The 24,587-nt window shown below is 40.9% G+C and overlaps 1 protein-coding gene across 1 annotated transcript; it reads right to left on the minus strand.

Annotated features, from left to right (window-relative positions):
* Positions 1-987: 987 nt before the first annotated feature.
* Positions 988-19,401, minus strand: DCUN1D1 (defective in cullin neddylation 1 domain containing 1). Its single transcript, XM_079314897.1, has 7 exons — positions 19,243-19,401; positions 11,198-11,414; positions 9,740-9,908; positions 9,129-9,259; positions 5,031-5,113; positions 4,695-4,791; positions 988-3,719 (listed from the first exon to the last, which is right to left on the minus strand). Exons 1-7 carry the CDS (start codon positions 19,243-19,245, stop codon positions 3,640-3,642), a joined length of 780 nt encoding a protein of 259 aa, XP_079171023.1. The 5' UTR covers positions 19,246-19,401; the 3' UTR covers positions 988-3,639.
* Between the last annotated feature and the right edge of the window lie 5,186 nt (positions 19,402-24,587).

A 24,587-nucleotide genomic window follows, 5' to 3' on the forward strand; every position in this document is an offset into this window, starting at 1 on the left:
GAGAGAAGTCACCAGCAAGAAAAAGAAAACAAACCTGGGCCTCTCCCCACACACTTTTTACAGCCCACTCATCTCTCACCCTCATCTGCTTTATCCTCTCACTCCTGCCCCTTGTCCTTTGAATGCTGAAAAAGGTTTGAAATGTTATATTATAAAAACACAGGATAGAGTTTAGAAAAGAAACAGTTGCAGTTTCAATAACATTCAAATTGCATTAGGCAGCTTTTGCTGACTGAGAACTTGCAGAAGCTGGGTGTTGATTTTTCTACCAGTTTAAATGGTCAGACTTGGGCCTGAGGTACAGGTGCCTATTTAGGAGCAAAACTCTTGGTGTTTATTTCTGCAGCTACTTCTACACGTACCAGCTCCATATTTACAAAGCTAAGGCCTATTTTTGATAGATGAAATTATAATTACATCAAGCATTTAATGGTGTGGTCAACTGCTGGAGAGCTCAGGGCCTGAAGGTATCACTGGATTTTGTTGAAAAGCCAACCCAGTCAATTTACCATCCTCAAATAAAATCTAGAGACACTTCTGGCAACATTATTTAAATAAAAGTCTGAATGACAGAATTTTATTAAATCCATTCTTCAAAAAATTTAAATAAGGATGTCTCAGTATGGATTTTGTTGTAGAACAGTTTTGAGGCAAGTCAGAAGTTATTATTAACAGTAAGAATGTGGCTATAGTGCTGTACTGGAGGCCAGTCTGAACCACTGCAGTGTGTGGTGTCTTCCTTCCCAAGCTGGGAGAATCAGCTCCAGGTGGGACTTGTAAACATTGGGAACAAGCAACAGGCAAGGTGGAGGAGCAGTTTTTAGATTTTTTCCCCCCCTCCACCAAAATAAAGACTTGTCCTGAACTGTGTTTTATGCAGAACACACATATTCCATGCTTTTTTTCCCCCAACTCCCAAAAAGCACATTCCAGAAAAAAGTTTTACAAAGAATACACTGAAACAATGCAGTACAAACCTCAGTCATGGCAATTTCACTGGAGCTTTATTGCCTCTGTTGGTAATGAGAGGGATTGTAAGAAGTTACATTTTGAACTTACAGAGATATGTAAATGATGGGTTTTTACTAAATATAATCTCAAGATTAAGTGTTTTATATCAGGGCACTTCTAATTTTGTACATATTTTAATGTATAAAAACAGTTTACAAACTTGATGTTTGCCTTTTTCTTTTTTCCCTTGACATTTGGCAAAATTAAATCGATCCATTTGCGGGGAGATCATCAAATTGAAGACATAAGCACTTACGAATTAAAGCAATCCAAATAAGCAACTGGCTGCATTCTTAAAATAAAAACAAACCAAAAAACAAAAAACCCCACACATATATAAAGGAAAAAGCCACATGGCCACATCCGAGCACGTTTCAGTACAAAATATTCCCTGTAACCAGGCATTTTGTCCTTAGAACAACACCCTGTTAAATCAATGTTTCTTTCAACTTCAGTCATTTTGAAAAACTTTTAAGATGCCATGATAGCACAAATAACCCTTTTCTGCAACATAATTAGTCAAAGTTTTTATGTATTCTTTATAATTACACAGTAATTATAAGCATGTAGTACCAAACTGATGACAACACTATTTTGTTGGAAAGATCTTGCATTCAAAAGGAAGAGTCTCTAAAACACCACGGCATTTTGCCACTGCCCAATCCCAGACTTTTGGGAGGGACAAGTCTGCATTGGATGAAAAGCAAGTCAGTTCTCCTCTCCAAACACAGCATACTTGAACTAATCAATCTGAAACAGTACCAAAACCCTCAAGACAGAAAACAGCACGCAGAGATAACCTTGTCGAGCTTTTTTTTTGTTCCTCCCCACCCACCCCCATAATTTCAAGTCCCCATTTTTATTTACACAAAACTGAGAAAGGAAATACTGAAAGCAGCAAAACACACAGTTTTTGGCGTAGCCAATTCCAGTAGCTGGAGAAAGTCTGCAAATGTTTTTGAGGAACTGTATTTTTGGAATAAATGCACAACTGGATTTGCCAAAAGGGCACTGCTGTAAGGGGAGCCAGCCTTAAGATAACTGCACAGAGTACAAATAAAAATTTTAGCTATTTAATAGTCAATCTTTCCCTAAAATACTTTTAGCATCTGCATAAAATCGTGCTGCAGTCTAGTGCAAGTACCAATGACTCATCTCAAAAATAATTCTGGCCTTATCAGGGCACTATTTAGAGCATGGACTTAAACCCCCTCTTCTCACTTCTGAGTATGGTCTGTCTCCTCTCCTGGAGCTCGTTCTTTCCAGCTTGTTTTCCAGAGCAGGATTTATCACATCTCTTCACAAGAAACTCAGTGAGGAGTAGAAGACCATAAAAGCAGCTGAAGAGCTCTTGTATTATTAAAGAATTGCATCTGATAAAACCTGCTTTGATCCAAATGAAGCGATTTAGTCAAAGGCAGCAAGACACAAGTAGTGATGATCCACACAATAATTTCAACAAAGCCAGTGCAGTAGTTTGTATCTGATCTGTGCTTGTTTGGGAAAGCTTTACTCTTAATTTCTGTATTTGGCAACCACAGTGATATGTCAATTTAAGGAAAACTCAGCAAAATAATTTAAAAAAGGGTGTCATCCATAATGGCAGTACCTCTGTGTTATGAAGATTTAACTTACCAGGATAATGGTTTCAAAATCCAGATTCACATCAACCTCACCAACTTCTTGTACAACAGGGCCATTTGCTTTGTCATACCTCAGCCATAAAAGTCACATCTCAATTTAAAATACTGTATTGTGTAGCAAACAGTTAAGACACAAATTCAGTATATTCAAGTGTTTGATTTTCACAGAAATGAAAAACCTTTCTTTGACAGACAGATAAGCATTTCAAAACTGTAATGAAATCTGATTTCTTAGAGAGTAACCTAGAGAACACTGGTTCTGTGAGGACACAGCTCAGCCCAGGGCAGGGTGGAAGTGCTCGAGTTGTGTTGTCCCCCAGCTGTCCCCAGAGCAGCTGAGCCACCAGTAAACCTCAGCCAGGCCCCAAGACCCCCAGTCACCAGCCCTGGGGCTCCTTGGTCATTCTGGCACTGCTGTGACCACAGACTCAGGCTCAGACAACACCTGCACTTTTCCAGAAAAGAAAAACTTCGGACCCAGTACACTTAAATATATCACTCTTGCAGGAAGTGCTATCAGTACAGTCTTTGCAACTAGCCCCAAGTGTATATTTAAGGATTCTTTTAAAAATTGTTTTGATGTTGATCTGTATAATTCAGATGCCATACAACAGTTGTCTGATGATAACCAACCAGCGTTGTGCTTTATGTGAAATCAAAAACCTCAAAATAATTATAAAGCTTCTAGGACTTATGGGAGATGAAACTAGGGTGATCCACCAACAAAAAATAAATCCATGATGAAATCCACAGTGTTGGAATTTTAACGGGCAAGAGTGGTCCAGACTAGAAGAAAAGCCCAAACCACCAGTAGAAGAATGAAATATGATATGGTCCAAGATGTATCCTTAAAGGTTTGTCTCAACCCTCAGCCATATTGTGAGGATTGATCTTCAGTTCAGTCCAGCCAGCAGAAATTGACTGTGCAATTTTCCATTTCAGGTATTTGTACAGACTATGTACACTCTAGAAGGGTCCTTTAGTGCTACACTGTCGTACTTTTTGTCCCAGCAATTTGAGGGCGTGCAAATTCCACAAAGTCATCAATAAGAACTGGCCATGCCCCTAAAAAAGGAAAACACCAGAATGTAAGAACTTGGTTCCACAAGGCATTCTTTCACAAGCTTCATATCCAGACAAGCTATCTGCTTTCCAGTATTCAAGCAGGCAGAGTTTGAAACAGAAAAATATAATTTTATTTTCCTGCTTGAAATTTAAGAGCCAATAAAGATTTCTACTTCCTTTAAAGCCACTTAATACACATCACGTCCAAGTGTCATCTTCCAGACAAAAACAAAAAACTGACCAAAATCCTAACTCAAAACTAACAAAGGAATGAGGACAGTCCAGAATTACTGAAGTTGGAGAAGTTTGCTGCCCTCTGCTCCGGAGGTATCCCAAGTTTAGTTTCCCCCCTCACTGAACTGAGCTGCTGCCAAGGGCTGAGGGTAATCAGCTGCTCTTGGCTGCACATGGACTGAAGAGGAAAGATCAATACAAAAGTTTACAAGAAACACATTTGGTAGGAAGTGAGTTCTGTTCAGCAACCCCTGTGTGCTGCCAGCTTCACTTCTATGTCAAAACACATCCAAGCCTCACATAAACTGAAGCAACCAGACTTAAAAACATTCTCAGATACAAAATGGAATAACCAGAGGACCCTACACAGAGCTGCACAAACCATGGATCAGTTACTTGGATGAAGATGCCAAGAACTGCACCAAGAGAGAATCTGTGGGTTTTAAATGGACATATAGCAGGGTTTGTCTCAATAAGAAAGAATTTGAAATTGTCTCAGTAAGAAAGAATTCATGTCTGAGCCTAGACAGAAAAAAAGAAAATGGATTCCATGAAAGATTCAGCTTTTCTTTTTTAAAACATCAGTAACAGAGATGATTACAACATGTGTTAAAGCAGCTCTAACTGGACTTCAGACCATCAGTAATACTCTAATGGAGCTGTTTTTGAGATTATAAAGCAGATACACAGTAATAAATGTAGTAGAAAACACAGTCAATGAGAGAAAATAGCAATGTTTACCTTCCTCATCATAGTTAGACATATCATCTGCTATCATTGTACTAAAGTCTAGAAGAAGGTTCCAGGTATCCTTAGGAATTGATCTTTTATGATGTTCCTGTTTGGAGAGGTGGAAAGTTTGTATTTAAAAAAAAAAAAAATTAAAACCATATTATAAATTCATTTTTACTGTCTCAGACATATCCATATCCCCAAAAGATATTTCTCTTGTACACACTATGAATACCTGGGATTTAGGTCAAGACAGTCTATTTCATCTACTCAATAACTTAAACATGTTTATCTTCCAAATTCTGAAAATACTGCAGTCCAGATTATGTAAAGGTTTAAACTTACCAACAAAAATTTGTTCCACAAGTCTAGAAATTTAAATCTTCCATTTAGTACTAAATTCCAGTAGGCAATGGCCATTTCTAAATCTGTAATATTAAAATATATTACTTTTAGAGATATACATATCAAATATATAATCTCCACAAGTATCTAACACCAGGATGAACCATGTATCCATAAATGTGACAAGATTAAACTAATGCAAATATACTCATGGATCCTTTACAAAATGGCAACCATAAATAGTGTTACACATATATTTTATATTTTACAGAAGTGAAAACTGCCCATATTACTATCTAACATATCCAAATGCCCAGGACATTTCCTATGCCTTTTGCTATCTAACAATACTTTAGGTAAAAGTCAGAAAAAATATTTTCAGTTAAAGATGCTACTGAAAAGAAAATCTGTAGTATTTTGGACTGAGACTCTTTTTTTTTTTTTAATGCATAAAATACAATTTATATAAAATCAACTTTTAATGATTTCATTTTTAGGCAAACCTTATTATAGGTGTTGCCTTTTTTGAGAAATGCTCATTTCTGCAGTCAAAACTTCCTTTTGAAAAAGAATCTTTAGGTAGTGTCCTTAAGCAGACAGAAGAAGGTTTATTTGTTGGTGGTGTTGTTTTGGTTGGGTTGAGGTTTTTCTTTTGTTTGGGGTTTTTTTGTTGGTGATTTGGGGTAGTTTTTGGCCGATTTGCTTTGGGATTTTTTCAGGGTTTTTTGTTGGGCGTTTTTTCAGGTTGGTGTTTTTTTTTTCTTTTTTCAAAGCCTCCTGTTAAATTCCTGCTTGTCTGGAATGAGTGAAGCCTGACCTGACACATTTGAGAGCAGCCCCCTCCCTGCCTGTCAGAGCTGCTGGAGTGCAGCAGCTCCCAAAAAACCTGGCTGGTCTGGATGGAGGGGAAGGACAGAGGCAGCTCCTCTCCCTGGGGAGTGCCAAAGGGGCAGACAGGAGCTTGTGAGCACATCCAAGACATTTGGAACCCACAACTCTGCCCAGGGTCACCTGAACCACCAGGAATTCCCAGGGAATTGCTCAGTGCTGCAGCACCAAACACCACTCACTGTCAATTACCAAATTCAGTATCCTCAGCCACAGGATATCACTGTGACCCCCAAAAGGCTGCCTAGGTAAGTGGCCTCTTTTGTTGAAAAGTTCTTATATATTAGGCAGTCTAGCAAATTTCTTCTATAAACAATCCCCTCATGGAAGCAGGGGGAGAAGTCACAGGATCAACTGTAAACCTCAGGGAAAAAAAAAAAAAAAAAGAATAAAAAACTCCACACCAATGACCCAAGAACTCCACCCTTTCCTTCCCCCAGGATGCCCAAATATTTAAAATAACCCAGGAAGGCAGATCTTGGAGGTGAAACCAACAGCAAACAAAACAAAGTATGAAATCAGCATTGCTGGAGGGAAAATGGAAGCTGATGGGGAGTTTCTGAATTGTTTAGCATCTGATATTAAAATTTCTCAAAGAGCAGAGTCCAATTATAATACATCCTGACCAAAGAACAGAATAAAATTTATGAAGGATTTTCCAGCAGCTGCAAAGAGGTTTGATTTCAGACAAAAGTGTAAGTTTGAATCTCAAGAAGCAGAGTTAAATTAGACAGTACTCCTCAGTAAATAAAGCTGTATTTGAAAATGGCAACTCATTCAAGACTGTAGAGGCTCAAAATCTCTCTTTAACAGGAGATTCAGGTACAAAAACATGCATTTTAGCTTTCAACTAAAACTACTGCCTTTCTAACTTCAGAGGAAGCTGACCAGTTCCTCAAGGAAACAGATTAAAAACTAAGTTTTATTTACATGTGCTGCATTAATGGTGTGCATACAAAAAGGCAAGGTCATCAAATCACTGCATTTTACAGTGGTTTGTAAACAAACTGTGCATTCTGACATTTTAATGACAATTTTGAGATCATTCTTGTGGCTAAGCAAAGGCTGTTAAAAGAGAAATCTCAGGATGCTGCAACCTCAAACTCACTGTATGAGTCCAAACATGTAAAGTATGATGACACAATGCCTTGGGACAAACTACATTTTTAAAAAGAAATTATATGGAAGGTAAAGATATAAAGGTGAAGATATAATTGGAAGGCAAAGATATATTTTAGATTTTTGTAAATGTGAGAATGCTCAGTGAAATCTTCCTGGATCAAATATAAGAGTCTCAGAATGCATCCCCCATTTTGAATTTTATCCAGAGAGATGCAAAAGAAGCAAACAATGTTTGAGATGAACACAGCTACAGGGTATTTTCCAATGAGATGCAAATATCACAAGAACTTTTCAGACACCCTGAGTACTCAGACAGTAGTAAGGAATTATGCAGAGGAAATATATTTCCAGAACTGTGCCTGAACTACTGCACAATGTTTGCAAGATTAGAGGCCAATATACATTAAAATCAATTTGCAAGTTCCTACAAGCAGTTATTTAGACACACCAAAATTAATTGCCTAACTAGCAGTACTTACTTTGCAGCTCTGTACTTCTCCCAGTATTATTTTGCTCCAGGGTTTCCAGAATTATTCTGCCCTGTTCTAAATTCATGCCTAGAACTGTATATTTATGAGCACCAAAAGGGCTGGTAAGCATCCAGACTTTAAGCTCAGTTCTACATCACTCCCAGACCCAGACTTAAAAACAAAAGCAATCAAAAAAACCTATCTTACACTATGTATATGCCATATGAATCTCACAAAACTATACTTGTCTGCCACTTCTAGAGCTTAACCTGCATGAAGAAGCTTCATGATGAATGAGAAATAAAGCAAGTGAATCAGTTTCCCTGGAAAATTAATCCCACAATTCAGTTGCTGTCCACATTTTCCTTGTTGTAGCAGCCTAAAAAAAATATTATGCCTTTCTACAAGAAATACAAATCAGCCTATTCATTTATTTGCATGATTCAGAAATTACTACCAGCATGCACAAGTATTTTCAGATAGTTTAGCAGCTCTTTTAGCTCCTTTGGATACAATGAAATTCACAATTCACTGAAAACAACAAACAAAATAGAGCAAGATGTCAAAGAAGAACATGGAGCTTTTGCTTATTTACTTATGTTTCAATACTCATTTTAAGCCAAAAGTTGGTCTGTACATAAAAGCCAATAAAACTAAAGCAGAAAGTTCATCTTTACACAGCCTGGGAGTGCAAAGCTGTCCAGTGACAGCCAGTTTAGAGTATTTACATTACTGAGAAAAACAAATTCACAAGCTGCCAAGGAAGAACCTACCAGCCTTTCTGTATTTTATTACTTCTCAAAATCAGAACAATTAACTTAAGAAGTTACAGGATCATGAAATGCTAGTTATGGCTAATAGCCAAATCACACTGTAGAGAAATGAATGTACTTTCTAGCTGGTTAACATCACTTATCTAAAGAAATTTTTATTCCCCCTTTTTTGTATTTTTTACTAGACATAGCTACATTTTGTTCCTTTAATTCCACCCAAACTGTGGTGTTCTGAAATTATTTTTAATACGTTATTCTTCCACTCCACCTGTTACACCAACCAAAGCCACACTCAGAGTGTAAACTCTGAAATAATGACAAAAAAAGCCTTCAGTGAGGAAAGGGGGAAAAGCTCTGTAGTAGAGACCAGCAGGCATCAGGCCCAGAACACAGGAATCCATCTGTACCATTCCAATTCTATCCTGCTAAGACATTTGCAAGCATTTTTGGTGTTACAAGGGACTGTACAAATGTGCTTACACAGAAAATGATTTTACAGCTTCAATTTATCCTAAAAGTAAAAATTCAATTCATCTGTTCAGTGCTGCAAATTCTAAGTGGTCTAATTATGCCTTTAATGTAAGACTATAATCCACTGTGCTTACTGAGAACTGCACTCACTCTGAGTAAAAGAACAAACCCTCTCTCATAAAATTCTGCAGTCTTTATTAATAATCAATTTGAATCACTTAAATTGACATCCATCTTTCAAAACATTTTATGTATTTTATCCCATGGGTGATTATCTTTCAGATTCATTGCATGACAATAATACATTTCATTTACTGCTTTAATTAGTAATTTCCAACATTTATGAACAAATGCTGATGAATTAGAATACATACCTAAACCTTTCTGTCCCGGGTTCTTTGCAAAGTTGAAAGTAAATTGATAAAAATCTTTAAATCTTCCTGGTTCTTTTAATTCTTGCTCCATTTTAGGAATCTGGGCCTTCAGTTTTTCTATGCTGTCACATCTGCATTTTAGAAAGCATGTTTGATTGTTTATTTATTTATTATTCATTTTGCCATAAAAAAACATTAGTTAAACAAAAATCTATAAACTGTTTGCAGAATATGATTATCAAAACAGAATTCAGGAAGTCTTTAATGAGTCTGCACCTCTACAATAATTTCATTTATTTGTTAACTCTTCACATTGCATTTGCATATATACCTGATATACCAGGTTCTACAATCCACAAACCTTTTAGGAAAATGTGACTCCTGTACTTGCACAAGACAGAGAAACCCCAGGTCAGCCCAACATCCCTGCTCCACCTGCCAGAGCAGCTCTGTGCCAGGCACCACACAACACTCACACAACCCAGGCACTGGGGCTGCGACTTCCAGAGGCAGACAAGCAATGCAGGGCTCTGAAATGTCTCAGAAAGAGAATTCCCCAAAACAGGACACTGGATCACACTGTCACCATCCAACACTCAGTGAGCACCTACCCCAGCTCAGTCATTCCATCCATGAATTCCAGCTTTGAAAATTCACACTGTGTTGCAGCCCGGAATTTCCACGCGATGATGAGGACAGTGATGCTGGCTGGGTCAAGAGCTAGGTCATCACAGAACTGCTGTATTCCATCTATGCCAATCTTATTTTCATCTTGAGGATCTTTGGGACATAAAAGTAAGTATCAAGAAAAACAGATATTTGAAAAAGCTGATTGGCTCAACAAATAGATTTAAGCCGAAGAAACATTTTCAAGAAGTCATTTTTGGCTTATAAGAGAGTATTATAAAAACAAAATTAATTGAGTGCTCCCAATGGTTAAGCTTTAACAATTGAGACAGTTACTGCAATAAAGCCTCTCATACAATGAAGCTCATGTTATTTTCATTGAGAGACAAAAGCACCACAAACATTTGTTTTCTGCCTAATAATATGCAGGATCTTCTGACTCATTCCCTACAGAGCACAGTGGTTCTCTTCCCCCCAGCACACTCAATTATTGGCCTCTTTGGCCAGACTGATGAGCTGTGTTACATCAGAAGCCATTCTGCATGTTCCTTTCCAAGCTGTACCAACACCCAGATGTGCCCATCCACAGCTACCCCAAGAGCAGGTTTGGGCATTTCCTGACACCCAGGAGGTTTCCAGCCTGCAGGAGGTTGGACACAGTAACCTCCAGGGGCAAGTCATGCTGCTCCTCAAGCAACTCCAAGTCAGCCAGGCCCACTGCTCTTTCCACAAAGGAATCAACATCTGGTGTGGAAGTGAGATGCTCACATTTCTACTGCTCTAACAAAGATCTATTAAAGCAAGCCAACACAGACTTCACCAAAACGGTATTTGGATTATACATATAAAACATAGGAAAACTGACAGAAAACAGAGCACTCATTTTTAGATTAAGTGCTAAAACACAGGATTTGTTCTGCTCTGCTGACTCCACTTTATGTGGTAGGATATCAGTTGAACACTGGCTATATAACAGATACAGACTGTTGTCTTCCACACTCTGTAACTACCTGATAAAAAGAACAAGCTGAATAAAAAGTAAGGTAGAACCAATCCCTAGCATGCAACCTTTTCCTTTGTCAGGATCAAGTCCTGTGTGATGTGCCTTCCCCAGGAGACTTACCTAAAATCCTCATTAACCACTACAATTACTGGACACACAATTCCAGCTCAGACCTTAATGTCCTATAAACGTAGATACATTCAGAGCAGATAAACTAACTGCATGTAATCCTTGTGAGGTGGAAACCTACCTATATTTGCCTTCTAATGTGTATTATTAGCATAGAAAAACAAAGCTGAGTCAGTTAATATTTCCCAGCACAAGAGCACAGCATCACCAATACATTAGATATAAGAATTAATAATAATTCTAATCATAACTCATAATAAATAAGAATTTTACAAGTAGGAAATAAGCCTTACAAGTCCAGAGTACTCACCTTTGTATCTGTTATATAGTTGTTCTAACTTCTTTCTGTCCAGTGATCCTTTAACACTCTCTCGTATATAAAGTTCAGGATTTTGGAAAAAGTTGTCTGTTGCAACATCTAACTTCCAGTCATTTTGAGACAGACAACTCACTGCTGTCTTTTCACTAGATTGTGTGAAGACCATAAACTGACGCACTTTATCCTTCTGTGATGATTTCAACTTGTTCTAGCGAAAACAGACAATACTGTAACTAGAAATGTCTACTGAACAAAAAAAAAAAAAAAAAAAAAACCCACAAGTAAATAAAAACCAGTCTCTTAGTGTTTTTTAAATCAGTATCTTTATAATTTACCCAAGCAATCAGGATATCAAAATATCTGATGAAGTTCCTCCAGAGGTGGGGCAGAGCAGGCCACTGAACAGCTCAGCAGCACTGAGCACAGGCTGGTCCCTCTTGGTCCCAGGATCTCCTAAGGTGCCTCATGATGGCAGCAAGGGACTAGGCTGGCTCATCCATTTCAGGGAGCTACACACTGAAATACCTTGAAAGACTTCTTTTTCTTTAAAGAGATTTTTTACTTTGAAGGTTCTCAGCTCCACCTACATAATTTGCAAAACATTCCTGCAAGGAGGCATTGTCTCCATTTCACAGGTGCAGTAACCGAAGCTAAGATAAAAAAAAGGTAATTGTGCCTGAGGCAGGCGGGGGAGTGAGTAGCCAAGGTGAGAGCTCTGGAATTCCAGGCCTCCTGCCCAGACCCAGCCATCCAGCCATCAGCCCAGAACTGAATCAAACCTGCTGCTTATCAGCAGAGAGGGATTCCCAGAGATATTTCGGGATTTCAAGGGTCTGAGTTACACAAACTTAACTGCTCATCAGGAGAAAGAATCACAGCTCCTGCACTACACCCAAATTCAGTTCTACAGTTCACTCAATACAGTCAAAGCAGAGACTCCCAATGTTACAACTTGGTAAATTAAAGTTCTGACAAAAATTTAAGTCAGGATTGGAGTTCTTATATGGCACAAATATTTCATTTTTAGTTTGTTTTCCAACCAAAACTTGTATATTCTGTTCATTATTGTACCTGTAATTTCAACAGCTCCTTTTCAGGGAATATGGGGGAAAAGGAAAAAAAAAAAAAAAAAAAAAGAGACGTGATAAAATGCAGCCAAAGAATGAATGATTTAGCAGCAGTATGTGCTCAAGTTCTTAATTCCAAAGGATAATTGCTGTTCAATCACATTATCAGTACAAAAAAGAACTGATGCTTCAGAACACAAATTCATCTGTCTTAAAAGTCAGGATCAGTTTTCTGTGACCATGACTTTATTTGTAAGAATAGTTAAGTTGCCAGCTTCAGAGTTACACCATGGAAAAAAATTGCATTTGCATTACTTTTGGTTTAAACTGATATCCACATAATATACTAAATAGAATACCCTTATCTTAATTATCCTTTAATAAAAACAATCCCCCAAACCAAAATCACCCTGCATCTATAACACTTAACTGAACCCAAACTTTTAGCTCAGACTGCAGACTTCAAACAGAGTAATATCAGTTTGGCTATACCATTTTTAAAGCTATTATGTGTTGCTGCTTTATTTCAGTCTCTTGACCAAGTCTGTCACACTGGATCTCTGGCTACAAACACATTTCTGAAACTGAGATTTTCAGACATGGTTCCAGGTAAAGCCAAGCACCCCAGTTATCCATGCTTGGCTCCAGCAGACATTCAGCACCTTGCACTACTGAGCTCACAATTCCACAAAAATCACTTTGTGGAACGACTTCCAGAAATGACTAATGGATTTGTAGCTGCAGCTTTTTAAAATACATTGTAAACTCAGATATATGAAAAACAAACCCCTGAATGAAATCCCAAATGAAGATGAAACAATAATCCCATATTTAATTTTCTCTATCAATTACCAGCTTCCTTTAATCAGTTCCACACAGCCAGACTCCTGCATCACCACAGATTCAACTGCACTATAAGGCAGTCATACTAAATTACCTTAGCTTTTCTTTTCTTTTTTGTTTACAAAGCTGGTGATTTTAATCTTCAGTATTTTGATGTTTTAAAACATGTACAGATAAATATGCATAGCCCATTTAACAGCAAGTACTCTGTAAAACCTCAGGAGGTTTTGTTCTGCCCTGCTCCTGCAAGGGTGAATCCAAAAGCAGTGACATCCCACCAAAAGTCAAGGAACAGGTTTAAATAGCTTTACCATGGATGCCCAGGACCACAAAAGGTGGTGTGTTATGCATCTAGTCACATAAAAGAAAAATGCAATTTGTTAGATTAAAACTTAAACGCCTTTTATGATAAAATTTAAATTCTACATATGTACATGAGATTTTACCATGCTTGGGGCTCTCTAAGTGATAGTAACAACATAAAACCTTTTTAAAAAAAGATTGAAATTGCAAAGAATCAAGCAGCTAATTACAGTACAATCAGTACAACATCCAGTAAGGTTTAAGATGCAATAAATCACACTATTCAGCCCTAATCTTTTTCTTGAATAATCATATTTTTCCTGGTCAAATATGAGTTAATATTTAGTGAACAAATGCCAAAGCCCTTTCTTTTCATTTGATGAATGCTTCTGCAGAACCTTGCCAATGTGGATAAGACACTCCACATCCTAAGTGATTGGATTCTTTGCAGGCTACAGGACAAGAAGAGATGGAATTACTGCTGAGTTTTTATTATCTTATTATAGCTCTTCTTCCAGCACACTAAAAAGCCACACTTCAGGCAGGAACAGGTTCCAAACCTTCTGCACTTTTAGGGGCTATTTCTAGACACTGAGCACCAATACTCTATTATTGTTTTAAGTGCAATACAGAGCAGCACATAACCTTTAATCCTGCAGACATCAGGCAACAAATACCTGACAATGAAATTGTGCTCACTGTAATGCAACACAATCCACTTAAAACACCTCAACTTTAACACAGGCTAAAAAGGAAGATAGAATTTTATTTAACAGATACATGTCTTGCCTATACATACAAACAAAAACCAATTGAAAGCAAATGAAACTAATTTGTAACCTTAGTTCTTAGTTTTTCTTGGGTTAAGAGGAAAAGTAAAAATTTAGTTCTGCAAGCCTTTAATCAAGTTTGTGTGGTATACAAGCTACCTTTCATAATAAGGATGTCACAAGACAGATAACTTTACTTTTAAAACACAGAATAACTTCTCCAAATGAAAAGCTACATTGTGTAGATTCATAAAACTACACTTATTCTAATTAACATCTGGTTCTATAACTTTGATTTTAAAATGAAGATTTTCCTCTTACCATGAAGTAAAAAATCCAAACTACCAATTTGAATATTCTAATTGAATATCCTTTTCTTGATAGACACTTCAGGGAAAAGCTACAAATAAAAACCAAAATACTTGGGACTTTTATTTTCCCAAGTATTTTTTTCTCCCAGTCTCAGAAACAAAAACTCCTAAAACTTCTCTACCAACTCTGAGTACTACAACATTTTTTTTCATTATCTTCTTCACTGTTTTTAGTCACCTCAGATTCAAAGATAAGTTCTGCACACTGGCCATCACCATTCTGTGGACAGCAAATAGCCAAATGAGGGCTCCACTCTCCTGGATAATGTTCCTGGGGGACAGCACCAACCTTTGTCCCACACTGGGAGCTGATGATCTTTACTGGAGCCCTGGTTTGGACTTGGCTCAAAGGTCCCATGTGGTCACCAGTGAGACAAGCAGGGCACCATGAGTTTTGCTGCCCAAACTTCCTTGTGGCCCCCAAGGAAGGCACTCACCCAGTCCCTCCTCAGCCAGCAACTGCTTTGCACCTTTCCCTTCCCAGGCACTGACACAGATGGTCCTGCTAGTTTCACTGCTAAGTAAAGGAATTCCAACAATGGGATATCTGTGCTTTTGTTTCAGGCAGGACTCAAAGAAAAGCCTGTTAAGTTCTCATGCATGTGACAGGTAAATGCCTTTTCTAAAATAGTACCAACCTCCACTAAGTCTAGGCCTTTACCCTGCCTGCATTCAGACTCCAGCAAGAGCTGTGGCAGTGGGAAGCATCCCTGCTCTTCCCAAGGACCTGGTGACATCAGCTCAATCCCAGAGGCTCTGGCACGCAGCCATCACCCACTGCCACTTCTGTCCCTTAATGCAACATGAATGGCCAGGGGAGTTCTGCTCCTGAATCACCCCACCTTGGACTGTATCCATGAAAGGAACCACAAGACACCTAAAAATGTCTGCTTTACTGCTTGTATTCAACAAACACATAGCTAAAGCTTAAAAGGCAAAAGCATGAGTATTTTTCTTTGGTAAGAAAAATGGTAATTACAACAAAAATCTACAAATATACAGAACTGTATCTTAACCCAAAATGATGGCACACAGGTATACTACCAAAAAAAATCTATGGTAAAGACAAAAACAATGAAAGTAAATAGTCACAGTTTCTGAATAATGTAAACAAACATGTCCTTCAACTACATTTTATTTTCAACAGCAGTTTCTCTACACAAAGTAAAGTCAGGACATCTGTAAGCTTCTGTTTCAAACTGATGTGAAATCCACTTGACTGCAGCAGAACAGAACAAAAACACTTCCAAAGTCTGTTGAGATATAAAATCCAAGGGAAAAACCACAACATATGAAGTTGCTTTCCAACCTCTATAATGTTCTTTTAGCAGATAAAATAATTTCAGTATTCACATGCAGGTCAATACAGCTACCCAGAAGATTGCTGTAGATATAATGGTAATACATGCTAACCTGAGAGGTGAAGGAAACACAAAAAAAATCAGGGCTTTTCCAAATAAAAAGGGACAATAGAAAGCAGCCAGTTTTTTAGCATTCTTAACTCTGGTCTGGGGCAGAAGCTCTATTCATGCTGTATATTTGCATTGGCACCATAAAACATGAGTAAAATATCAAGAGCTACATAATAAATTTCACACCTTGTTCTCAGAGTAGCTCATACTCTTGAATATTTTTTCTGTGGCTCTAGTTAAAAGTGATTTTAAATGTTAGTTCAAAGGGATCTCTGGTAAGCTAGGAGAGGAAACAAAATCATGCACCATCTTGTCTAGCACTCTGACTACTCCATCCAAAGAGTAATGCCAAGAATCTAAAGTTTTACTATGGGACAACCAAACCTCAAATATTTAATATCAACTGCTACAGACATGCATATGCACCACAGATTACACATATAAACAGCTGGCCTTGCAGAATAACTTGTTGAGTTAAACATCACATAACAATGTCATGAAGTACACTCACATTACAGGAGACAGCGTCAGACATGAAATTCTTCTAATGTTAAATTTTACAACTTCCTGTCAGCTGAGGTTTGCAGTAAGAAATTATGTATTTATCAGCACAGAAATATTTTTCAAGAACACAAACTAGCCAATATAATAGATAATGTAAATAGAGACAAGGCTAGCACTTGGCTCTGGATAAAGATGTAGATAATGACACACTTGCCTTGATTACCACACACAGTTCTAACTTCATTAAATCATTCAGAATTGTACAGGCAGTGAAGATGGCTCAGAGTAAAATGGACCAGCTTACTGCTTGCCTTGATTCATGGGCACACCATGATCCTCAGGATGAGATAAAGCAGTAACACTCCAAGAGGGAAGGTGAAGAACACTTCTACAGTGCTGCTCAGCCAGCTCAAATGAAGAGTGGGTAAGAGAGGCTGACTGCTCTCAGCAGTGCAAGGAGTACTGGCTGAGTGGTGTCCCTTCCAGATCTAGGACAGAGATGGTTCAAGGGCAGGAAAGCTCTGTCCTGAAGGCACAAGGCTCTGGCCATATGGACACTGGTGAGACTTGCCAGCATGCTCTAGCTGGCAGCACTGCATGGACAGGTAGGAGCCAGGCCCCAGCTCCAGGAACCTGTGCCATGGCATTTGCTGTGCTGGGCAAACTACCTGGCCACAGCCACTGGGAGGATGAGCCAGAGCAGTTGTGTACATGGGCTGAAAAATGGGACATCAAATCTCAGGTTTCTGCATGGGCATCCTCAGATCTCTGTGAAGTCTCCCCACCTTTCCCCTAACCAAACAAAGGATTTTGATACAGCACAAATACAGGCACAGAATCCTACAAATGGGCACTGGAAACCACCCATACCTTATTTTCTACTTCTAAAAGCTGCAGCCTGTCATTTAGTCCCACTTGAGTGTCATCCTTTCACCTGGGTGCTGGAGTCAACAAGCACAACCTGGAACACAGTTGTTAGCACAGGGCCTAAGAGCTCTGCTCGGGGCCATGACTGGAGTATTCACATAGTCCCTCCAATATGATAAATACCAATCTAGCAGTACAGAGCTGCTACACAGAATGTGTCTGCTGGTTCTTCAGCTAAGCGTTTTCAAGAAGACCAAACAGACAGAACTCTGCTGTTTCTCACAAAAAATAATTCTCCGAATAATGGGCTTCACTATTTCTGTTATAATGACACTTTCTACAGTACTGTTCAATTTAAATTTCTAACCTCATAGCCAGCCAATAATATATGTACATGCACAACATCAACTGTCTATTTAATCAACTGTGTATTTACTTTGCCTAGCTTCACTGCATATTCTGTGAGACAGCTCTAGGTGATTTTTATGGAAAAAGTCTTCATAAAAAGTTGTTTAACATTACTGTGTAAGCACTATTTGAGAGTCTCAGACCTGCAGAATCACAATAAGACACCTTTACAGTTTGAACTTTACTCAGACTTAAACTCTCATAAAAAAAACACACACAAAGATCTACATCAAACTATTCAATTAAAAATTATACTAGTTACATAGTGACAAGTTTATTAGAGGTCTGCACACCACTAATTTAAATGCTGGCTAACCAAATTTTTATGCCAACATAACTCCATCAATTAAAGGTGACGTTGTAATTTTTTTTAATATGTCTTTAACACTGCTTGTCAGAATAGTATTAACAGTAAGTACAAAATATCTTTATACCAATAAGCATACATCAGTAGATCTCAAGATTCCCTCCTACACCATTCCTAAGACTAGATCACTGCTACAGAAAAGTACTGCTTTGAATTGTACAGGTGTAGTAGCTAAAGCTGTTACAACATTTGAACACGGAGAAAGCCTGGAGTACTACTATGAACTGTTCCCTCTGGTGCAGAAGGCGCTGAAACCAATGAGGGTCCCTTAATTAAACTGAAGGAATAAATTGTTCTTTTGTTTAGGCAAACAAAACCAGCACATGTTCTAAACACTGCAGTCTTCCCCTACAAGAAGCAAGGGAGAAAGTCAGTCGATTTGGGAGTCCACAGCAAATCCTCAGCTACACGAATAGTATTACAGAGAAAACACAGGATAAACCTTTATAAGACCTTTACTAGGAGGACCTTTGTAAGGCCCTCCTTTACAACACTTCCATGAATAGAACCAACCAAGACCCTAGAACAATTACCCAGAAACTCTCCAACATAATCCCAGCTCAAGAAGCATCAACAACCCCAAGTTTCCCTGTGAACTGACAGCCCTTAATGGGCCCTGAGACGCCTGAAATCCTGAGGAAAAGCTGCGAGCAGCCCCTGGCTGGCGGCAGCCCCTCGCACTCGGTCCCTCAGCGCTGCTGCAGGCGCGGGGCAGGCGCAGGGCACGGACGGCGCAGAGCTGCCCACAGCAGCGCCGCTGTCCCGCAGAGGTGCCCGAGCCCCCACACCGCTGCCAGCGAGCCGCTCCCGCCGTGCGGGGCCTGCCGGAGCCCCGCGGCTCGGCGGCCTGGGCGCGATCCCGGCGCCCCCCGCTTAGGCCCCTGCCCGAGCAGCCCCCGCCGCCCGCCCCGCGGCCCCGGCCCGGGCCCCGCACGCCGGCCCCGCCGCGCCCGGCGGCAGGACGAGCAGCCCCCGGGCCAGCACACCGTGCCCGCCCGCGGAGCCCCCGACACCGGCCCTTCGGCCGCTCCCGGACACCCAGCGCGCCACGAGCAGGCCGCGCTGCCGCTGCCCGGCCCCGAGGCGCCGCGCCGGGCGCGGAGGGGCCCCGGGCGGCCGCTCACCATGGTGGGGGCTGTGCGGGCCTCTCCCCTCCCGGCTCGGGCGGACACTGAGGGCGGCGGCGGCGGCGCTTCCTCCGGCGGCGGCGGCTCCCGGCTCCTCACGGGCCCTTCCGCCGCCTTCCCCCGCTCATGCGCAGTGCGGGGCGCCGGGAGCCCTGGCGGGGGGCGGCCCCGGGCCGCGTTCCCCCGGAGCGGCGGCTGCGGGCGGCGGGCGCTCGGCGCTGAGAGCACCGGGGGGACTCGGCCCGAGCGGGGAAGGGAGGGGAGGGCAAAGTGCCCCCACAGCCTCCTGGAGCCTGTTGGGCTCGGAGGGAGTGCGGCGGGGGTTCGGGGTCCCAGCGGCTCCTCACCCCGGCACCCGCAGTTCTGTCGGCAAAACTCCCTATGTGTTCCTGTTTCGTCAAAATCAAAATGTCAAACACTTTTGGAGCTCCCGGGTCGTGTGGCCGCCGTTCCCGGGGACCTGAACATGGAAAGGGCGAGATGGGAAAATCCCCCGCGCTTTCCAGGATGGGTTGGCAGCATGGTTCGCTGAGCGGCGGCGGAGGCCTGGGCACGGTGAAGTGTCGGGGCAGCAGCTTCCCACAGGAGCATCTCCACACGTGTAAGATGTCCCCGGTTCCCGATTCCCGGCCCGGGAATCCCGGCTGCGATCCCCTTTGGGCAGCCGTGTACAGATGCAGCTCTTCCCGCAGCAGCACAGCTGTGCTGGCAGAAGGGGCTGCAGTGGTTGAATCACGGCTTGCACCACTATCCCAGACAGTTGTTTTTTCCCAGGAAAGCTTACTCTACCTACTGCAGGCTTTTGGCAGCCGAGGGATTTTTTGGGAAGCAGAATATTTGCTGATAAAACTCACAGTGGTGGCAAACTGCTGTTGTGAAGGACAAAGGTTTGAGATTTGATCTTGCTCTCTCATCTCCTGCTGAGCTTGCAGCTATTAAAGTAAGCTTCTGTATTTATATTATACGACTGCTATGATTGCATATACCACAGAAAAAGTAAGACTTCAAAAAGCCATTCCTCATCCTGGATGTCCACGGTTAACATGTGTGTTTTTATAGAAAATGGTCTCAATTTTTCTTGCTTACGTAGCTAAAAATCAGAGCAAACCTTAGATGGGAGTGCAAGGAATTGAGTTGTATTTGGTAAGGAAAATCAGGCCTGTCCTATGAAGTGTCCAATTTTGCCAGGGTATGAAACAGTAAAATTAAGAGCTTGATATCAAGTATATGGGAAGATAACTGAATTCAGCTATCCTTGGAGACAGTAGTTGCCTGGATACCTTGAATCCTACCAAAAAGCATAATTTGGAAATTGGGGATGGATGCAAATTTGCCAGTGAACAGCCATGAACACTGCACACCAGCCCAGTCCACGTAACCATGGCAGGGGAGGCAAAGCCAAACCTGGAAATCTCTTTGATTGAGTTAGCTAATTGCCATCACTGTAATGTGCTGTGACAGCCCTCCTGCCAGCTGAAGACACAGTTTAGACCTGGAGAATTATTGTGACATGTAACAATAATCTGAGAGATGAGCTGTGCATGCAGGAGATTCCTCAGGAGAGAAAGAGGATTTTTTAAGTGGCTCGTTTTTCTCTAATACCTGCAGATCTTGCAGGTCTCTTGTAATGCAGGATCTCTTAGTGGATTTTTGAATGTATGGGGCCACACTGTATTAGTGTTTAGTTTTTTTACTGGCTTGTGATTTGATCTCCCTAACTTACTAAATTGCTTTACATTATGAATTCCTGTTGTATAAGGTGTGGAAAATCATACTTACCTGCTTCTGAGCAGGGCAGATAACAAGGTAAACCAGTGATATTATAATGAAATATATTTAAAAATGTGAAATGCATATTGCTGCCATTCACAGCATGCATGCTACTTCTTGTGGGGTTATTTCCAATTCAAGATCACTCCTAAGGTGAAACTGTACCTGAGAGAAGGAGTGGCTTCCTGCTGCCATTTAAGCTGTAAGTCTAGTGTTACTGATTTTAGTGGGAATGCAGTGTTCTGTGGATATGGCTGAATTTCTGAATCTGAGGTTACTTTACCCAGAGCTCTTAGCCACCATGGTCTGACTAGACTGAATTACTTCTCCAAACCCAGTTTACTGCAATGGGCAGGCACACACCTCAGGACACAGCAGAAGCCCCAATTCCACCCATATCCAGATGCTGGAGCCTGCCTCCAGATGCAGATGGGCACTAGCACGATGTGTGTGTTGTCTGAACCTCACCCTCACCATTTCTGAAAGCACGAGGCAATGTGAGGCCACAAAATAAATTACCTGAATTAGCTTTGTTACATGTTTCCTTTTGTACAGCTCCCTGCAGGATGGAGCCCCAGGTCAGGGCAGGGATAGCCAGCTCTGCTGCTTGCAAAGGTGACACGTGCACTCAGTGACACAGACGAGAAGGAAATTTCATTGTGCAATGTGCAAGCAGCATAATCACCGTGACCAGGGTAACAGGGTGACTTGTTTAATTTATTTTAAGACTGACACACTTGCCTTGTTTTGTTGTGCGAGCCAAGGATGTTTTATCTTCTCATGTGAACCCCAGGAAAATGAGGCTGTGATTTTATTTATTTCAAACCAACTGTGTCAAGTGCATAACTGAATATAACACTGAGCTGGTTTACACTGACCTGAGCTCCTTGAGCAGACAAATAAGTCTCATGTTCGCTCAAAGCAGAATCCATTTAGTGTAATCCCCTGGCTGAGAACTTCCACTTAGAGGACTTTCTGAGGAAGAGGCCCAAAGTTTTATGAAGGATAACAATAACCTGAGGCAGCTCGGCCTGGATGTGTCATTCTAACCACATCTTTTTGGCAGCTCCTTTGTGCTTTTGAAAATGAAACCACCAAATCATGCATTCCATCATATATGCTCCATCATATATTGATGGAACAGCCATAAGGTGTTCAGAGTTATGGCCCTTTGTCTGCAAACTGACCCCATGGTTAAGAGAGAACAAAGTCTATGAACTATCCTGCACAAGATTTAATGCCACTCTGTAAGCATCCAGAGGTGCAAACCCAATTTTCTGCTCCTGTTGTGCTGTTCAGGTGATACAGCTGGAATGTCTCTATCAGGCCATTATGGGGTTTTTTTTGCACTGAAAGAAGCACAGAGGAAGTAAACAGTGAGTCCTCCTGCCTGAGCAATTTAACCTGCAGTGACACAGCACCAATATCAGAAGATTGTTGTTGATAGGTTGCAGGGAAGGGTGTTCACCTTCTATTAAGTTTTTCATCCTTCCTGCATTACACAAGAGGTTAACAAGTTACTACACCCAGTCCAAGGCACTGTTAGGAGCAGTTTTCCATGTGACAGTATCTCTGGGAGGGAGGACAGCTTTATGTGACAAAGCAAAATCAGGTCAGAGAGTAAGAAAATCTAAAAATTTCTTGTGTGCTCCACCATACCCTGGAAGGCCTGAATAAACTGAGACTTTCCAGGACAACTAAAAGGCAACAGACTACTAGGCTTCTGTATTTAAAAAAAAAAAAAAACTAATAAGTACTGAGATACATATACTAAAAGCAAGGCATTTTAAGTAATATATGTTAGCAAATGGGAGGGTAATAAAAATTTACATAGCTAGTTGATTTTTATATGTATATTTTTTAGTTGAGAACTTTTGCAATACAAATACGATGTTTGTAACCAGAATTATTTGAAACTTTCCCAAGCTGTAATCCACACAGTGCCATCACAGCTTCGTGATTAAAACCTACAACTGTGAACTGTAAACTCACTATAAAGAATTAGAGGTGATTTCAAGAATCTAGAAGACTGAGATACAATTATTTCCTTATCCTAGTGATTTTCTGTATGTACCATCCGGAATTTTTCAATGTAACAAAAATCAGCCATCCCAATGCAAAGCACATATTTTGGTATTACTATACAAAACAATAATTTAAGTTACTTATATTGAAGGTAGAGCCTTTTACCTTGAAGGCAGGCACACTGCAGCTGTACAAAACAAGAGTAGTAAGATGGCTCTTGCCTACTGTAACATGTTACACACATTCAGCCTTTTCCACTCCCCCTTGTTGTAACAGCAAACTGATTCTTGGGCTGATGGCTACACCACCTGGCCAAGAATATTGTCCTGATTGTAACCTCCATGCATGTGACTGGCTGCCTGCACACTACAGTGGGGCAGCCTCAAGGAAAATGTGCATTAACATTAACCACATCTGAATGTAACAGTGCTGGGTTTAAATGGCTTTATTCTCATATTTTACCTCATTTTGCAATTCTGTAGAGCAGCAGCTGTGTCTGATGTTTCTGGGATGCTTAGCCCAGGACACTGAGCAGGTGTGTGGGGTCCTTGGTGGCAGATCCCACCCAGTATTTGACTGAGAGTTACTGTATGTGAGTGAGCAAAATGGGCCAGCCCAGATGTCACCTTTCTTTTCAGAGAGGCCAAGGAGGGATGCAGCTCTCAGCAGCAGCCTTTTTCACCTCTCTCTGGAGCTTTACTGTGGCACCAGAACTGTTTAAAGGAAAAGAGGCTGTCATGGTTTGGCCCCAGCTGGTAGCTAGGTACCACACAGCTCCTCACATCCAGTGGGATGGGGAACAAAGGAAAACTGGATCTGGCCCTTGATGCTTGATGGCATTGGGACACACTGTGCACAGGTATCTGCTAGAGCCCTACAGTCCTGTGGGTCTGTTGTGCCAGGACATCTGATCCACCTGGCTGGAGGTAGGGCCTCTCTAGTAGTGGTGTTAGGATTCCCTGCTTCTTGTAAAAATGGATTTGAATTTTTTTTTCCACAGGACCAGGAGTAAGATCAGCTCTTCCTCTCTGTGTGGGGAACTGCCCATTGGAGATTGGAGCAGCAGTTTTCCTGGAAGAACCCCCCATTTGTGATTGTTTTTCCTTTGTTTCACAACCAGCAATTCTATTACACCATAAACCAGCATAATAAAGTACAACAGAATCAACCTTAGCCCAGCCCCCAGAGATGATAAACAGCACAAAGGGAACTTGGACACCAAGGACATCATCACATGACACAAACCTGAGAACAAGCACAACAGCTCTGAGAACAAACACCACAGTGACCACTGACTATTAAATTAATATAATGAATGCTTGTAACAAATCTGTTTTTACACACTGCAGTCAGGTCTGTTGTTATCTCCATCCTTTGTGCCCAACATTGGGCACCACAAAGGTCTGTCACAGTTTAACTCCATCCAGCAATTAGGTACCATGCAACTGCTCATTCACCACCCTCACTTCCTGCTGGGATGGGGAGGAGGATGGGAAAAAAAAGAGCAAAACCCATGGGTTGAAATAAGAACAATTTAATAATTGAAG

Source organism: Erithacus rubecula (assembly GCF_903797595.1).
Source record: "Erithacus rubecula genome assembly, chromosome: 11".
Lineage (NCBI taxonomy): Eukaryota > Metazoa > Chordata > Aves > Passeriformes > Muscicapidae > Erithacus > Erithacus rubecula.